This window comes from Aristolochia californica, unplaced genomic scaffold (genome assembly GCF_029961685.1).
Source record: "Aristolochia californica isolate CCGP_79_NKW_82.1479 unplaced genomic scaffold, dmAriCali1.0.hap1 SCAF_15, whole genome shotgun sequence".
Lineage (NCBI taxonomy): Eukaryota > Viridiplantae > Streptophyta > Magnoliopsida > Piperales > Aristolochiaceae > Aristolochia > Aristolochia californica.
Window position 1 is genome coordinate 24,229,349 of NW_027181826.1, and position 19,318 is coordinate 24,248,666.

The 19,318-nt window shown below is 35.9% G+C and overlaps 2 protein-coding genes across 3 annotated transcripts; both read right to left on the reverse strand.

Annotated features, from left to right (window-relative positions):
- Positions 1–1,265: 1,265 nt before the first annotated feature.
- On the reverse strand, positions 1,266–9,194 carry LOC137952012 (snRNA-activating protein complex subunit). 2 transcript variants are annotated; one of them, XM_068799054.1, is made up of 12 exons: positions 9,081–9,194; positions 8,095–8,302; positions 7,759–7,811; positions 7,024–7,090; positions 6,880–6,941; positions 6,440–6,596; positions 3,859–3,947; positions 3,676–3,766; positions 2,856–2,951; positions 2,514–2,639; positions 2,161–2,424; positions 1,266–1,684 (listed from the first exon to the last, which is right to left on the reverse strand). In XM_068799054.1, exons 2-12 carry the CDS (start codon positions 8,233–8,235, stop codon positions 1,400–1,402), a joined length of 1,431 nt encoding a protein of 476 aa, XP_068655155.1. In that variant the 5' UTR covers positions 8,236–8,302; positions 9,081–9,194; the 3' UTR covers positions 1,266–1,399. The 2 variants fall into 2 exon arrangements, with proteins under 2 accessions (XP_068655155.1, XP_068655154.1); XM_068799053.1 differs by having other exon boundaries at positions 8,095–8,325.
- A 2,020-nt stretch (positions 9,195–11,214) lies between these two features.
- On the reverse strand, positions 11,215–18,225 carry LOC137951422 (probable LRR receptor-like serine/threonine-protein kinase At1g56140). Its single transcript, XM_068798071.1, has 23 exons — positions 18,144–18,225; positions 17,979–18,050; positions 17,741–17,812; positions 17,489–17,560; positions 17,102–17,173; positions 16,715–16,786; positions 16,543–16,614; positions 16,084–16,155; positions 15,926–16,000; positions 15,765–15,836; positions 15,550–15,621; positions 15,385–15,450; positions 15,147–15,212; positions 14,888–14,932; positions 14,540–14,601; positions 13,695–14,071; positions 13,356–13,554; positions 13,119–13,274; positions 12,908–13,026; positions 12,606–12,816; positions 12,261–12,492; positions 11,928–12,078; positions 11,215–11,841 (listed from the first exon to the last, which is right to left on the reverse strand). The coding sequence occupies exons 3-23, from the start codon at positions 17,749–17,751 to the stop codon at positions 11,446–11,448; spliced, it is 2,670 nt and encodes an 889-aa protein (XP_068654172.1). The 5' UTR covers positions 17,752–17,812; positions 17,979–18,050; positions 18,144–18,225; the 3' UTR covers positions 11,215–11,445.
- Positions 18,226–19,318: the final 1,093 nt, after the last annotated feature.

Below are 19,318 nucleotides of genomic sequence, written 5' to 3' on the forward strand. Positions count from 1 at the left end.
AAGGAGGAAGCCTAAATAAGACCCATTTAGACAAAGGAGAAGGCTATCATTGTTACTTCATAGGAGTCTCATGCATCAATTAATATACATCAAATTTTGAAATGGGCAACACAATACAAATACAATTTATGTATTAAGTTTTAATATTTCTTACGATATAGCACCGGCATGAGAAACATGGTGACAAATTTTAGAAATGTTAACATATCGTATCAAATTTTGGAATTGTTGATACAATATTCAAAATTTACCCGATCAAAATTTAGAAACCGCATGAGGGACTTCAAAAGCAAGGGGCATTTTAAAATATGCCGCTTGGATAATTTATAAAACATATTTATATTTACATATTTTTTACACATTAATTATTTATAATTTTAGAAAAGAATAATAAAAAATAGCTTGATGTGAGATGGATCCAAAGGGGTAGGAAAAAAGTCCTAAAAAATTCTTATTCTATTTAGAACGGAGAAAATGATAGAGTAAGGAGACTAAGGGTCTGTTTGGAACCCTTAGAAAAGAAAATGAGAATTTGATTATTATTATTCCCAAAAATAGTTCGTAAAAATAAAGAATGATCAAATTCACCTTTTTCACTAAGTATTTTTTGAAATTATAACGATCGAGTTCTCATTTTTTTTCTTTTCTGTTTCAAATAAACCCTAAAAATGTAAAAGGAGTTCGAATTTGAATTATCAAAGAATTCAAAAAATATCTTAGTAGAGCTAGGTCAATTACTTCAACCATGATACCTCTCTTGACTCTTTGAGTCAAAATCATCAAGTGATTATTTAATTTATATTATTCACCATCATAAGATAAGAAAGCAAGACCTGGTCTTTTGGAGTTTGATTCCAAGCAGGTTATCTTTCCTTCTCTCTTATTGGAATTACTCTTCTTCTATGTTCTCATTTTCAGGAGTTAACTAAGACCTCCATAATGGACAATGAGACCGAGACTGAAAATTAAGCATAAACAGCTTCCTTCCTGGTTATGAGTTACTGGATAAGAATGGAGAAGAAGAAGATTGATTATTTGACTAACCACTCTTGAATTCAACAACTGACCAACTCAAATACTAGAAAAGTGCTTGTCATGATTAAATCAAATGATCGAAATATTCTGTGAAGCTGCTTGACTTGTCTGCATTTTTCTCATTCCTCGCCTTTGAATTTGCTAGGATATTATACAACGAAGTTAAAAGAGTTATTTTCTGTTTTGGGGAGTCAGAACATCTCACTCTGGAGAGTCAAATATCTGAAATTTTCACCTTTTCTGCTGTTGCTTACAAATGAAAGAACTTATCTCACTCTGGAGAGTCAAATATCAGAATAGAGGATTCAGAAAAGAACAAAAATGGCAGTAGACATTCTAAGCTGTTTCAATCATGATGATAATCTTATGCATTTTGATAATCGTATACATTGAACTCATTATAAATCAGAGATCCATCTTTACCATAATGGAGAAGGAAATAGCAGTCATCACAAAAGTAGGAGGGATTTTCCTGAGCCCATTTATCATCAGCTGTAACCTTTGTGGCAAAATAAATTTTGCAGATGGAGCATTTCTGGTGCCGTAGTCGAGGTTGAAAAATGCGGATAGGATATGCAGCACGGTTTTGCACATCATCGGCATGGATCAATCGCATATCTCTGATAACAATAATGTGCTTGCAGTCGCCCTGAATCATCATGAGTAAAGCAAAGTCAAGTCCAGAATATAGCGCTTCTGGAAAGCAGGCACATAAACAACCACAACATAGTAAGCAAATGAAATTGTGAGCTTCAAAAAGACAAAGCTTCGAGTGCTCAGTGAATATCATCAACTGATAGCTCAAAGTCAGATTCTATACTTGTTGCTACATGGCTCATGTCAAATAGTGTAAGGAAACACGTCTTTTAGTATGTTAATTTGAATTATCTGACCTTTTTCCCTATAACTGAGGTAATTGCAGGTTGTAAACAGTTACAGTGATAAGCCTAAAGGCCAAACACACAGTGAACACCACAACACCAAGCAGAAAAACGGTGATTTTACTATAGTACGAATCATACAACCTGTTGACTAGGTATACGCATATCACTACCAACCAAAATAGTTAGCTCCAAAGGAAGAACCGACATTCAAAGACTGAAAGCAGGCAATGAAAAATAGTACCTGGTGACAGTAGAGATACCCACAACCCAATTTGAAATGTAAGTCGCAAAATCTTGCTTTATACATATCAACTGCTTTAAAGCTGGGCAAGTGGGACGCAAACCCAGTTCCAAACATGGATTTTTGCTTCTTTTGCAAGCTATTAGAGGTGATGGCAGATTCCCATTTTTCTAGTGCCTCTTCCTTGCAGTTTCTGAGCCAAGTGAATATGGGTTCACTATAATCAATGGCAGAGGGATGTCTGAGATCATTGTAAAATACATCCTGGGCATGAAGAAATTATCAGGTCTAGGTTAAAACATTTAATCAGCTTCAGTTGAATGATAGAATAGTACATAAATGAATCAACGTACTTCAATCAGGAAATACCCAGAAGGATCATACTGCTCAGCTTTATGCATCAACTCGTCTGTCACACATGAAATATTGTCCTTCAACTGGGTAAGAGTCTGCTTTCCTAATACAAATAATTCTTGGATCTACAAAAATTACATTCAATGTCAAACTGTGATATGATAAAAGAAAAAAAAAAGAAACTAAATCTGATAAATGACCAAATAGATCATGGTAATCCCACTAACAATTCCATAAAATTATATTCCAGAATGTGCCTTTTTTAATTGGAAAAAGAGAATGTGAATACAATTAAAGAATAAAAACAGTTAACCCAAATTATTGTTTCTTTTGATAAATACCTTCATGTTTGTTCTTCTGTTATGGTAAATCTCTATGGTGAGAACAACATCTGGATAATGCACTGGTACATATTCATGTGTACAAGATGACTTAATCTGCAAGGAGAATCAAATATGCATCAAAGATCCATTGATAGGAAACTCATTACAGTATGCACACAGAAAATGTATACCTATAACTCTAGTTGATGCTTTTTGGGGAAGCCATATATCAACTCAGAGGAATCTGGTCGAATTGTTACTGAACAGAGACAAGAGTAGTACATCAATTTGGCATGATTTGCAAGTTAGCTATCTCACCAAGTTGACTCACATCTCAGACAAAAGACCTTGGATTGACCAGGTCAGACAAAGTTATACCCTCCAACTGGGATTCAAGACAACTTAATATTAACCAAGAATCAAGGTCTGTAGTTAATGTGAGACTCATATTGGATGCTTTATAGGTCAGTGTTTTACACCTTTTAAATAGCTAAACCAACCTACCTAAAGCAGAAACGTACTCTCTAAGTCATCAGAAACTGAATTCCTACTAATGAGAAGCCCATTCTAAATACATTCAGCGTAAATTGGAAGTGTAAACCTCTCATGCATCAAGGAAAGTAAGAAGAAAAAGACACTTCCTTTCTTCCTTAATGTCAAGAAATGATTTAATAGGTGTATTAAAAATATATGAACACATATTTCAGGTCCCCTATCTACATATAAAATACTGTTAGACAGAGATACTCCTAGAACAAATTGGTGCATATTGCCAAACAAAAAAACTGACGAGAGAGCCATAGGTAAAGCTTTAAAACAGATTTTTTTCCGTGCAAACCTTTGCTGCAGAAGCAATGAACCTGAGAGAGCTAATCTTTTCAATTTTCTCTGAGGTAGGAACTGGGGCGTTCACAATAGTAGTACTGCCCCTGAAGCAAAATAAATATTAGTGAATATAATACTCAGCAGCATGGCAAGATTTTCTCATGAACGTCAACACAAAATGCATGAAAATCAATACCTGAGTGAATGTAGCTGGGCAGCTGCTTTGTCTTCATCTTGTTTTTTCTTGATTTCTGCAAGCTGTTTAACCTTTGTCAAGTAACCACCCTGACACAAACAAAAGTGATAGCATGTTGTTTACACGGAAATTGAACAAATGGAACACAGAAAAAAATATAGCTCAGTCCATCTTCAACAAAGTTGCAGATCGACCCCAAAATATTTCCTTTTTATGAGAACCAATGATAGGTATACATTTAATCCCCTGAAAATTCAGAAACTACTATCCATTTTAGAAAAATTGAACCGTGTAACATCAGATTCAGCCAAAGTTAAAATGAGCATTTATTTTACGAGGATATATGTCTTCTATAATCATTGCAATCATATAGAATATCTGGAAAGAAAGAAATAGAAGAGTTTTCTAAGGTAAGCGAAAAACAATTGGAGGAATTATTGAAGCCACCATACATAGTAAGCTTTTTTGTGCAACCGAATTTCATGAGGCCTTCCATCTTCCTGGCTCTCTTGTCAAAAGAAACTAGAGGGATATCATTAATCCTTGCAATGACACCATACCCAACATCACAGTGTAGGAGACCCCCCCTAAGGGGCATCTCAAGCTCAACTTCAATGATAGTTCATGATCAACCTGGACACAGCTTGGGGGGAAGTGGGTTCAGGTGCTGCTATTCAACTTACTTTGCTCCCTTTGGCCAGTTTGATTCTACTGTGGCTTCCTTACTTCAGGGCCTCTGACTCTACACAGAGAGATTCTCCTCCCCTCTTGTTGTTGAGGAGGACTCGGGCAGTTTTCATTAGTTGGGCCAATGGCAGCAAGCACCCTCCCGGCCGCTTTTGCTTCTTGATATACTTCCATGAAATTGAAAACCTTTGTAGAAATCTGAACATTTCTTGGTTGCACACCCTTAGGAATGCAAATAGCACTGCTGATAGTCTAGTTAGGGAAGAAGTCACCCAGCAGCTCGCTGTCAGCTCTTCATTTCCCATTTGTGCTTTCTATTTGTTCTGTCGTTGTACTTTGTATTACAATTATGTAATCTGTAATTGTTCTCCCTTTTTAATGGAATTCCCCTTTCTCGTTGTTATCAAATAAATATATGTAACCTATAACTGGTGTAAAGAAGAAAAGAAACCACAAAAAGAGATGCCTGATATTCAGCAACTGTCTAAAAACGACCTCCAGTAAAGATTACGCAACAGGGACTATCTACCATAACGTTTATTCTAGCAGTCTCCATCCTTCTCTTGCATCCTAAGACGCAATCTCTAGACAAATGAGACATCATCCCTTTAAAATCCATGTTCTACATGCTTGGGACCTAACGCCATATTAATAGTTTCAAGACTAATCACTCTTGACAAGTGGAAAAGAAGCATGAGAAACACACCATCTTATAAAAGTCATCTCAAGAAAGCTGTCACTTACAGGATCCGGTTTCCGTCTTCAATTTTGCTTACCTCTCTCTTTTCCTACACCTTTCTTGAGCAAGCACCAATGTTCCCTCTTGGTAAGGTTCACGATAAGCTCTGAATTTTCGTTGACAGCTCTCTCTTGCAGCATCGGGCAAGAGAGAAAGTGGACAAGTTATAAGGGGAAAGTTGCTCTCTCTTGCAGGACCAATGTTTCCATCTTGATAAGGTCGGCTATAAGCTTTGGATTTTCTTTGGCAACTCTCTCTTGCAGCATTGGACAAGAGAGAAACTGGGACAAGTTATAAGGGGAAAGTTGCTCCATTAGTGGTGTCAATGAGACTGTTTTCCACCTCATGATTTATTGCCCATTCATTTCTCCGATCTGGTTCCGATCTACAATTTTTCCTTCCTCTTTTTCCTAGTTTTCATGAGTGCAGGCTAATGACCATGTCGGTAAGGATGACCATAAGATGTGGAAATTTTAAATGGCAGTTAGGCAAGAGAACTTTTTAAGGGGAAGGGAACAGGGAAAAATAATTGCTCTAATAGTGGTGTAAATGAGACCATCTTTCAGTGCATTCTTTGAAGTTCAATAATATCCCAAAATCAATCATCTTGCAAGAAGTGCCACAGCTTCCTACAGGGTTCCTCCCCCCTCACTCCCTCCCTCCCTTCCTGTTGATGGATTAAATTCACATTTAATGATAGCTGTAAAGAGAACCTTAAGGTAAGCTCAGTTAGTAATGTTATCAGAAGCTGAAATGGGAGTATATTTCTGGTATTCTCCACTACAGTTACTACAACTTGATAGAAACAGAAACCAAGCCGCTGCTTCACAGGCTTCAGTCGCACTCAGACCGGTTCTGAGTCACTGTAGTTGAAGGTGATTCAGCAATTGTCAATTGGTTTCATAGAACAAAGTTTCCCCTTGTTGCTTGTTTTGGTACCACAATGAGCTTGTGGGGAACAAAGTTTCCCTGTATTGCTTGCCAACGATTGTGAGCATCATATAGAATGACAATGTCTTTTATTTTTTTTATAATACATACAATCAATCTCTGCTGGAAAAAAATAAATGAGATCACTAAAAACCTAATCAATCTTTTAAAATGGATTTCCAATTCAGAGAAAGTAAATAAGCACGGTGCAATATATTTACGTACTTCAAGCTCTGCAGCACGAGTATTCCTGTCAAAAGCTCTTCCTTTTTTCTTCCTCCTCTTCAAATCCTGGCCATTTTCTCCAGAACTTACTTTGTCACACACTTCAACAGCAACAAGCTCAGAAGTGCTGCAGACTCTGTCAGAACTTTCTAAACTCCTGCAGAGAAATAGATTACGCTTTGAAATTTTAATTTCCAGCAGCTACTACCTTACACATAAAAAAGGATAACCTAAATAAAATACATATGAAGGGGAAAACTGTTTTTAAATAAATTAATTTTTTTAATTTTTAATTTTTTTTAATTTTTAATTTTTTCATACAAGAGAGTGCATTGTACAGGAATTCAAGATCTTGGGTACAATCAGCTTCTTCACGAGTCAACTAAATTTCATCTAGGCCGCTAGAGGATAGTTAATGTGAATGTCAACATTTAACCTACATCTCATTATTAGACAGCTCTTCTGAAATCTGTGCCTTTCCTGCTTCTTCAAGTTCACCATCCTGCAGCCAGCCACATAAGAAGTCATTAAAGAAAAGATCGTTTGGCATTTGGTTGTTTTATAGGAATGTGAAGAGAGTATACATTGAGTGCTTCTTTCAAAGCCTTCTCCACAAGTTCTTCCTCAGTAAAAACTTTAAGTTCATCAACTCTATAAACAAATAACATGTCAGATAAGTAATTTGTGAAAGATAACTAAATTAAATGGTAACTCTTAGTTAAGTTAAAATGGTAAACCTTTTTTCACAACAATCTTTTTCTTAATAACTTAACCTAGCATTATATACCAATAATAGTTGTCAGAAACATTGGTCAAGCCTAATTGCACCTCTCTTGTAAGAGGTGGGACCTACAAGAAGTTACTGCCACAGGGTAATTTGTTGTAAACCAAAAGTTAAGATAGAGACTGGAGCTTTGAAATACATCTATTTGTACATAATGTTTGCCCATGCAGCTGTCAGTTATGAGTTACATTGAGTACATCAGTGGCCTTTGATTAAGAAAGAAATAAAACATGTAGCAGGCGAATTAACTGCATAAAATTGAACTATAAAAAGCCATTCAAAACATATATGACATGTATAGAGAAGCTATTAAAGATATACATGGCAAGTTCAAATTCTTTCTTCTTCACTCCATTCTCTCCACAACTCCTTCACACTCAACATAATGTAATAAAGGTCGTTTCAAGTAATGACCAATTTTTCACTAAAAAGATTATATAGAAAACACCATTTCAGTAAACACTTATAATCCAAAACACATACGTAAGTCACAAAATGGTAATGAAAAGCTAAAACATCAGAACAACTGACTTACAATAGTTCTTCCTCGAAAGTTTCAGAACCTAAACACAATTCTGCTTCCAAACTCTGCATTTAAAACAAGTGGAGAAAAGAAAAAATCAAAAAATCTGTTAAGATTGTAGTTGACATCAAATTTTAATGATATGTTAAGAATGTAGTTTCTTCAACACCTTTTTCTTTTAGTAAAGGGTGAATTTTCTTGAAAAAAGGATTCATGTGCAAAAATTACATACCAACAAGTGAGAGTTCCAGCACATTTGCAAGAGTAGTTTTACTAATGTTCCACTAATAAGAATAACAATGCATCGAAGAAAGAATGACATTTAGAAATTTCATAGAGAAAAGGTACCTGGAGTTCTTCCATTATGGAGGCTTCAAATTCAGCAATGCTGGTCATAGGACTCACAAAAGAAGGCCCATAGATGGGACCACCTCGAGGGCATGAAACTGGAAGATCTTGTTCATGTTGGTGGTATTCCTCAACCACCATTGTTAAGGCTTGCAAAGTGATTAAGCTTATCTAGGACGTTAAGAGACCAGTTTTCCGTGAAGCAGATCTGAGAGTTCGGAAGTCAAAAAACTGTTGACATTGAGCCTTTATTTAGTTCAACATAAACTGAAAATGGATAATGAAAATGAAGAAAAAAATATGTTAGACAAAAAACATAAAAAAAATGCACGTTCTCCTGTTTTATTGAACATATGATGTAAAAAACCCTCGAGAGGGATCAGCAAATTTTCCAATAATATAATATGAGAAACCTTTAAATCTATTATAAGGATTCATCAGAGAGAAAAAAATAAGGTTGGTAATAATGGATTAAGAATCCTATTTACAAAAAAAATCTATTTAACATCTCAACACGGAATGAATCTCACGAGCACTTTTACTTGATGCGTGCCTCGTTTTCCTTCATGAATGACAAGACAGATCATTAAAAGTGAGCTATTTTCTTCATCTTTCTATATTAAATTATTGACTCCTCAAATTAAGTAATATAACAGTCACGAATTTCTTCCCATGAATGAACAGAGGCAATATTTCAAGCACACGGGGGAAAAAAAAGGCGAGAAGCACAAAATAAACAGGACAAACCGATGCCTCCTCCTGATCAAGATATATATAAATAAGAGAAGAAAGTTAATAAGGACTTTGAGAGAGTAAACTCACCAAAAAATCTCTCCAAGAAGAAATAGGGTATCGATGTTATTAATCAACACGACAAAATCAACACAGAAACAAAATTCTCTAAGCTCAGAGAGGAACCAGAATAAGAGGAATTGGTGAAGTAAAAGGAAAGCCAGTCGAACGAACGTGTACAAGGGAAGGAATACCTGTAAAAAGAAGAAAAGGAAAGAGTGTCGGGTCTTCTGGCAGAAGTGAATGCTCGTCCGTATGCGAGAAACGCCAGTTTGATGAATTACGGCGCCAGAGGCAGAGCCGCAGAAGGGAAGCTCGTCGAACGTACAGTAAGCAAAGCTTGTGACATGCGAACCTAAATATAAAAAGTACAATATCATAATATAAAAATATACCGGAAAATATAACGGAACTCATGTCCGTAGGGGATCAGACCTGAACTAGCCGGGTCGGGTTTGATTTAAATATTTAGAACTCAGTGTTGACCCGAGTCCTAAAATTGTAATTGAGCTCCTTAAAAATTTGCATAAAATATATGTCAAATAAATTTTTATAAAATTATGCATATATTTTACATAAAATTGGGTATAACCTCTATATATTAACCCTATATGAAATTATTTATATATTATATATAAAATTATTCATAAAAGTTGTATAATTATATATAAACTTTATTCAATAATCAAATACAAAAACATTCCTTCTAAAAGCAACGCTAGTTTTGTCCATTTGTAATCAATCAAATCGTTTTGATTCATGGACCAGATTATTGAGACAGAGAAAAAGTTTAAGAGAAATGGTTTTAGATGACTTAATCGCATGCCCATTTTTCGTTTTTTCTTCGGAGCATAGATTCCTACAGCCATAGTTCTGAAACGCTACCAATTTGTTCTTCTGGAAAACTTGAGTGAAATTAGCATTAAGAGAGTACTTCAAATAATAAGAGGAGGTACAAATTGCATCCAACATCATGCAATTTTTTTACCAATTTGTACCTCAAACAAGTTCATAAAAATTTCCAACCTTCTAAAAAACAAGTGATAATGTTGAACCAACTACCAAGGTGTAAGCATATTAATTCCATTGCCAGTACTAAACAACTAAAGACAAATGCATTTTTTTATATCTTTCAATGAGTAGGATAGATTTCTGAAATACTCTTCCTACTTAGGGGAAAAGGAGGAAATGTTTCCACTTAAAAAAATATTTCTACCACATGATATAGGAACATAAACAACGAGAAACAACAAATTTAGTGTTCTAATGGAGCTTCTTGTGGCAAATGACATACAATGTACACAGTACAGTGATATGAACTAGATTCTTCACTATTGTTACCATAACAAGGTTAAGATAGTATTTATAATAAAAAAAATTTGACATGTGGGGTGGACAATAGTGGAGTGACGGTGACAAGGACGTCGAGCAATAGTGATGGTGACTACAGAAGCGTCGAGGAGGGGGGAATGAGAGACAAAGATAGAAAAGAGGGAGAGAAAGTTGCGAGAGGGGCTCGGTGGTGATAAGGGTCGGCGACGATAGATGGGGGGAGGAATAAATCAGAGACTAAACGAGTTGGGAACCATTAAACGAGCTTGATATGGGTTCGAGATCCAGATAAACCAAATCAAACCAAGCCAAGCTCGAGCTGCTCACAAATCGGCTCAGTTCGATGCCACCCCTATCCTTAGGTATTAATTTAAAAATTAAATTAAAATTAAAATATTACAAAATCTTATTATATATTTATTTATTATACTATAATTTTTTTGTCGTTGTTCATTTATTGTATATTTATTTTTATTAAAATTATTGATAAAATAAAACTAATAATATTATTTATAATATAATAAAATAGATAATATTATTGCAAATAGAATAACGACTTCAGGTACCAAGACCAATTATAGGGAGCACCTATGGAGAGTGAGAGAGAGAGATAAGCATCCATAGAGATTGCTGGTTAAAGACGATAATGAAAAAAAAAAAAGAATTGCATAATATTATGGTGATGAGCAATTGATTTACGAATATTACCTGATTGCTGCCAAGTTATTAGGTTATAACCTTATATTACACTATAAATATAATATATTCATTTATCATTCGATAGCTCCAAGTCGGGAGTAACGCTCAACACAGAATAATGGAGGAAACAAAAATATTTGTTTATTGTAAATGGTATAAAGTTGAATCCAAGACCCATCCTAAAATAACTAGTAACTTTAAAACCGTCTTTCCAAACTAATAAATTTCAGATTTTTATACTCGCTGATTTATGTACGATTATTCCTTAACACTCTCCGTTACGAATTTTTTTCCAACTAATAAACTCAAAATCTTTATACTCACTAATCCAAGTGAAACTATTTCTTAAGATACAGGTGATCAATCTTCAAGTTTGACAGAAATATACTAAAATATGACAAGCTACTGCACAAAAATATTTATGTTCGTCCAAAAACTCTCATAAACTCTACCATCACCCCCTCAAAATGGAAACATATAAGAATGTCTTAGTACGTGTTCATCGGTATTTGGATGCCCTCCTCAACATCACCGTCCTTCTCCAACGAGGCCGTGCGGCATCGGTTTAGGGGCGAAAGGAGAACTGTCAGTGTGAACCACCATGCTCACAGTAGGTGATATATTGTCTTGGCTCTCTGTAACTGTTCCTGTTGATAATCCGGAAGTGTCACTGCTCATGAAGCTGCTAGTGAGTTCATTGAATTGCAAGTCACTCAAGTACCCAGGCTTTGAAGTAACAACCCCAACTTCAATGTCGCCGGACAGCATCCTCACCACTCGTGACATCGGTGGCCTTAATAAAGGTGAAGCTTGGGTGCATAGAAGAGACACTGTGATGATTCTGAGTGCTTCTTCTTTGTTGAACTCGGACAAAGCTGGATCAACTAGTTCCAAGTCACGGTTGCTTTCATGTAAGCACCAGGCCTAAGACAGTTGGAGAAGAAAAAGGCTAAGCTGTAGCAATGGGTATCAGGGATAGAGGAAGAAAGAGAAAGATTAAACCATCTAACCCATTCTAGGAGATACATCTTCTGTTGGTCCAAGCTCGGGTCCACATTTGGCCTTCCACTAAGAACTTCAACAGCAACAACCCCAAAGGCAAAAACATCGATCTTTTCTGTTAGATGCCCTCGCATGGCGTATTCCGGTGCAAGATATCCACTAGAATTCCAGACGACTCAAGAGATTATAATGTAAGTAGAGAAAATGTAATATCATAATGAGAACAAAAGGAACTGAAAAATTGTGACAAGAACAATTTCTCGTGTATCATCCAGACAAAAGAAAGATAAACTAATGAAAATAAGAACAGAAAAAGAGAAAGAAGACAATAATTCTCTTACAATGTCCCTGCAACCCGAGTACTGATGTGAGTCTTCTTATCATCATACAATTTGGCTAGGCCAAAGTCTGAAATTTTTGCATTGATATCTGCATCAAGAAGGATATTACTGGCCTTTACATCCCTATGCACAATTCGGAGTCTCGACTCCTCATGGAGGTAAGCAAGACCCCTAGCTATTCCCATGCATATACCAAATCGGGTTGGCCAATCAAGCGTTAAGGTACTGCTTCCTGCAATGTATATCAATTCAATAAGAATAGGTTTTCTTAATTTACATGACCAATGATTTTGAGACCCTACAGGTAGAGTAATATTCATCCAGAGAAGTAGGAAGAAGTTTTACCAAAAAGTGCCTGGTCAAGGCTCTTGTTTTCCAAGTATTCATACACAAGAAGCCTCTTGTCTCCCTCCATGCAGCATCCATACAACTTAACAAGGTTTCGGTGCTGCACTGCAGATATAGTAGCAATCTCTGTTACAAACTGACTCTTTCCTTGGTGAGAAGTAACTGAGAGTTGCTTTACAGCAACAGCCCTCCCATCTGAAAGTGTACCCTGTGTATGAAAAGAAAAAAAATGAAACTCATGATTGCTCTTTGTGGTTTATAATTGCATGATTCGAGTAGCATTTATAATAGTATCTTACCTTATAAACTGGTCCAAAGCCACCCTCTCCAAGCTTATTCACAGGATTGAAGTCATTTGTAGCATTCCTCAGTTCAACGTAACTGAATGTGTCTGCTTTTGAATTTAGACCCATAAGCTCTGTTGATTCAGATAGAGAGATAAGTCACGTTCATGGTCTCTAGGGCACAATTTTAAGTCAGTAATGATAATATTTAGCAAACAAGTACTACCTTCATCTTCATCAAGTCCTGTCCTGCTTCTTCTCCAAATTATAATTGCAAATACTGATATAAAGATAAGAAACCCAGCACCAACTGCAAGCCCAACTACCAAACCAGTCCTATCCTTTTTTCCTGATTCTTGATTTCTGACAGTTGGCTTAAAATCTGGAAATTCCTTAAATAATCAATATGGGTCTTAGGGGATAACTCTGACAAGAAATAATATTTATGCCAAAGGTAGCTTACTTGGTTCTACACTGATGGCCGAAACAGATGGACCATAAGTTCCTTGGTCTGGTATGCAACATGTTCCCTTACCAGCCCAAAAGAGATGGATGTCAAGATAGCTATTAGTTACATTCGTCATGAAAGTCTTTCTGACTGCCCTCAGAGATGACCCATTTGCCTCTTTCCTTAAGTCAAAATCTTTCAATACCAATTTTCCCTGGATAAACAACCAAGAATCTTCTGAATGGATGGAAGAATTATTGCAATTAATTACAGCAGGTCACTGGCTCAACTAAATGCATAAAAGCTACGTAATATGTTTGTCAACAAGTTACACTCCTGAATCATTAAAATCACCTGGACATAAATGTCAAAAATGCGTCTTCCGACACTCTTCCAGCTATTGGTATTTTCTATTTTGAACTCTGCAAATTCCAGATTCAAGGTATAATTGCCATTCTCAAGCCCGAGGCCATAGTACCTTAATGACCCTGGTGATATTCTTGCTGTTTGGAACAGCTCTGAGTCCAATGTATTTGTGAATTGGGATGAAGAGGATATGGTATATGATGCATTTTTATTTTCCATAAATCTTCCTGTGTTACTGACAGCCCATTTCTGTGAGCCAGTCACACTGTATGATGCAGGACCCAATCGATCATTATCAGTTTCAAACATTGTGCCCCGAGAAGATGTGATACTTAGACCACCACATTTGACTGCAAATGAAGAATCTGAAAACCAATGGAGGATAGCATCAATAAAAATATGGGAAGGAAAATATTAAATGGCATACAACTGGAAGAATTTATAAGTGAAGAGTCAAATATTTTTGTCTCAACCAGAGAATAGCAACATTAATGCTGAGGGGATGCACTCTTCTACAAAATATAGGACTGACTTAATACAAGTTTATTGCTCTTTAAAATATGAGTTTCTTGAGGATTGGCCCATTGTCTATGTGAGATCTTGGGTTCAAATCTCTTAAGTGTTTGGGATGTAGTAAGAGTGCATAACTGGCATTAAAAATAACTGAATTTTTCATTGAAATAGATTATAAAAGATAATCATCTTGCAAGGAAGATTTTCAAGAATAATTTTCTTCTAAGAAATGATTTCTCATTTAAAAACATTTGGAGTGGACAGAAATTGAATAACCTGATTAAGAAGCCATCATATTACTTATAAAGCAGATGACTTACAGCGTGGAGAAAGTCGGTTGCAGGGAAAGCTTCGCTGTAGACAATTTAGTCCTGAAGGCAAACTATAGATATGCACACAAAAATGAATATTAGCACATATGGAGCAAGTTTAAGTGTTGAATCCAAGAGGATTCCAGTATGCGTTCATAATATATCCACTTTGACAGTCAACTCGAAGGTTTTCTTGGTGGATATACTAAAGGAAGAATATATTTGCCAGTTGATGACTACCATTCCCCAAGGTATAGTGAACAACTAAGAGATCAGACATACTATTCTGTGAACTAGAACTAGGCAAGTAAAAAAAGATAGCCACTCATTTCATATAAACACAAGGCATATAAATACCTGCTATTCCCATTAGCAACAACAAAGTTATTTGCAACCAAGTTCCTGCGAGAAAAATTATAGGATCTCATAATTACTTTCTTCCTATTTTGATGAGATGACAATGGAATACCTTGCATTAGGTATAAAACTTTTTTCATTGATTAACAAATTCTCTATGGATAAGATGCAGAACTGTTGTCCTGATATTTGATAAATGATTGTGACAGAAAGTTCCAAAATGTCAAATTTAATATAATAGGTTTCTTTTAAAACTTACAGCTCTAAATTATCTTCGTTGACCCAGGATGGGAAGGTTCCTGATAATTCATTGTATGACAAGTCTCTGTATCCAATACATGCAATAAAAAAAGGTCAAGAAAAACAGAAAGGCAAAACAGTAGGAATTAGGCATGTGTGTGCAAAGTTTATATGCAGGCACTTGGATAGTGGTCAAGGGGAAGATTGTTGACTGACTTAGATGGAAGAATAAGATTAAACAGATAATATCAAATTACATGGTCTGGAGTGAAGAGCTTTTTTGTGTGGGGAGGCTACCAGAGAAGCTATTGTTCCCCAGGAATCTGCTCATCAGGAGGACATAGCAAAGATTAACAAAAAATATAACTATAGGCATGGCAAATCAAAAGAAAAAAGAAAAAGAAAAACAATCATGTGTGTACAAGAAAGCCAGTTGTCTCAGATTGAGCAAAGAACTTGGAAGTTCACCAGTTAAGTTGTTGAAACTTAAATCCCTGCAGGAGTGAAAGCAAATATACTTGTAAGGACTATGCTTTAACAGATTGTTTTGTCATGAAGTTCAATATGGACATTAACTGCACAAAAATAAAATTAAGAATTCATAACATTTCTATGAAGTATAACAGAGTCTACATACAAATGCTGTAAAAACTGATACTCCACAATGTCTGATGGAATGCTGCCAGAAATCCTCGCATTTCTCAAAATACTGGAGAAAGTAATTGCTGATTGGTGAAAAGAAAGAAAACTAAATTGTGGATATGCTTCAAGAAAATGTTTAGGGTGAAACAGGCTTACAGGACTCCTAGAGACTTCATATCCTTGATAAATGCCAGTGATGAAGTAGTCCCATTATATATGTCACCTATCCTCCTGTAATATGTTCACAATTAATCTCAAATAAATCAACCTAGGTGAATATTAAAAAAATTCAAAAAATAATGAGATGAACTCACAAATCAGTTAAAGAGGTCAAATTGACAAAGCTTGAAGGTATTGGTCCTTCAAAGTTGTTTCCTTGAAGCCTTCTGCATAAATATTTGACCAGTTTTATGGTCAGGAAAAATTGCATAGACTTGATTGTCCAGGAGAAGAGAGTATTTCACATCCTCAGTCATATAAAGCCATTTTAGAAATTTCAGGACAAGTTCAGATATTTTTGAACTTCTACAGGGCTTTTCCAAGACTATCAAGCAACGGGATTTGACCCATCAGTGATTGCTCAGCTCAAATGAGTCAAAACTAGCCTCACAATGGTCAGCAGAGTATGGGCTAACATTTCAAGTTTCCTAATTGCTTTCATGACAGCCGGCAAACTGTCTGGCCTATATTAATAGCTGATCAGATAACACTGTTGATATTTCAAAACTGAAACTCAGGAAACCAAAAAAATCTTCCATAGGCTTTTAATTTACAAAGTGGTTAGATTTCTCCAATTTCCAATGAAGTTGGGTATGTTTCCGTTGAACTGATTGTCTGAAGCCCACCTGAAACCCAATTAGAAAGTTAATACATTGTTAACACTGAAGGAACTCACTATTAAACTATAGTAGTTTGGGATATAATTAACTCAACATCAACACTTACACTGTTTGTAGGCTTTGCAGGTTTGCAAATGTAGAAGGAATCTGACCAACAGCTCCTGAACTGTCAATGTAACTGTCGAAGCAGATAAAAAGTATGCATTACTTTCTGTGTTTCTATCGTCACTTAATGAACTAAGGAAACCAAACTTCAAACTCCACTCACATTGATTCAAGTAAAATTGCTTATTAGACTGTAAGAGTGGGAGCTAGCAGTATGGCTTTATGATAAATATCCATAATTATCTCATATTTAGGTTGCAAGTTGTACAATTTATGCAGCTTTCTGCAAAAAGGCTTCTTGGACAAGTTTTTTGAATTTTTAAGAATATTGCTAGAAACTATAGAGTCGTGAGTGTTTACAACAAACAGAAAATTAGAGATAACTCACAGTTGCTGAAGGTTTCTTAAATTCCCGAGCTCATCAGGCAAAGGGCTAATAAATCTGTTTGAGCTAATACTCCTGACAAAGAAAAACTATAAATAGGCAGTTGAAGATAAATCCATCTCTTAAAAGTTGAATTCTGAAATGGGCAAAACCCTCAAGCACCAAATACTTGAGCCCTGTTTCAGCCTTGGTCTATGGGCTCCATCCAGAGAATAAAAAATATTCTATCGATGGGCTCATCTAATTTATATTCCTAAAATCAACTAAATTGAGATAACTAAGGTAAACAACTTTACTTCAATGTACGTATACAAAGTAAGAGAAGAAATGCAACTCTTCTATTCTGTGTCTAATAACTGCACTTATGAGTCTAAGGGGAGCGCAACTCACAGTGAGATTAAATCCTGTAGGTTCCCAAGCTCCTTTGGTATCGATCCTGACAAGGCGTTGATACCCAAACTCCTAATAAAGAAAATAATTTACGAATTCAGTAAGATTAGAATATCTTTGCAAAGAAACTAATTATACCATTTACAAGTTGATACAAAGCATATTTATCTAAAGACTGTTGGGTGCATCAATTTTCCTCTTATAAGATCCTATAATAGCCTTCCTCAAACTGCAAAATCTTCAACAACTTACAAGTACTGCATGCGAGTTAAATTTCCAAGACTGGGTGGCAGGGGACCACTCAAGAAATTTTGACCCAAATTCCTGAAAACAACAGAGAGAAATCAATCACCCACTTCAGAAGATACTCCATATTAGCCTTGAATTGCTAAAGAACAATGGGGTTTTCAGTTTCTTGAACTCCCCAACGTTTTCTCTCACTGATCATCATCGAGTTCAAAAACTACTTGAGTACGGAAAACATTCATACAGATTGGTGAGCCGAGTCAAATTTCCAATCTCATTCGGAATAACCCCTCTTGCGTCCAGCGCATAAACCTTGCTGAAGAGAGCTCGATAGCGTCAGAAACGACTGAGATAGTAAAATGAAGCGCGGGTGGCAGCATGGAGAGAGGATGCTGAAGAAAAGACTTACAGCGCTGTTACGCGACAAATGGTTCCGTTGATGAATGAACAATCGCATTTGACAGCTGGGTTGATGTTCTTATCATCAACGGTGGAAGAATCAGTGGCCGTTCCGCTGCAAATCTCCCCGCTGGTGTTCCACGTCTCCGAAGCAGCTGAAACTCTCCATTGTTGAAATATGGAGTTGATAATACTCGCTGCGCACGGTAGCATTAAAGCCGTTAGTTTTAACTGATCCCTCCCGCCTTCCCGCCTTCCCGCCTTCCCGGACGTTCCAACCCGGTCCGTTTCGAAAACCCGAGCTGATACAGACCAGAACTCTATTTTTTTCCGGTTCTGGCCCGGTTTTCTAAGGCACATCTCAAAGATAGAAGCATGACCATTCACACATGAATGAATGAATGACATTAATTTTATCTCATACTAAGATAGAATAAAAAGAAAATTCAAACTTTTTTTCGTAGTATTCAATGTATGGCTCCTAAGATAGATCAAGGTTTGTCTCATTTGATGACTTATAAACGAGATAGGACCCATTCCCAAACGACCTAAAGAGACTAATTTTGATGCATGTAAATTATAATATTTAATTCAAAATTTTTATTAAATAAAAACCTTTTCTTCAATTATGTAAGTAATTTAGATAATATAATTTATTAAAATAATTTTAAAAACTAATTATCTAAATGATGGGATCAAGACTGTGACCAATTGTCATGCTTTGTCAACTAGTGACACTTGTGAGCATGCTTGTAAGCATATCTAGAAGACTTATCCTTTTAGTCTACAAGTCCTATGACAAGTCCTATCATGTTTTGCCATATTCAATTTGGGTGAACCACCTTAAAATCTGATTGGTATTATCCTAACAAAATCACCATTTGTTCTTTCTAAATTGGCTGTTTACTGAAAATGAAACACGTAAAGTTTCTTCTCTTCTGAACTGGGAAGAGAGAAAGCTGAATTAAATGTTATCTCCTTCATGGGAGGGAAGAAGATCCATTTCAGAATCGTCTCTCTGCAGTCTGCACTTCTGTCTAAATCGATAACAGATGATTGACGAAGAACCCAGAAAAGTAACAGCAATTTGCAAGAGAAATGAGAAGATCTGACTGACCCATCACGAATTATTTTAAAAAACCATCTGGGTCTCTCTTCTTTTCTTACAGAAGAGGAGGAGAAGAT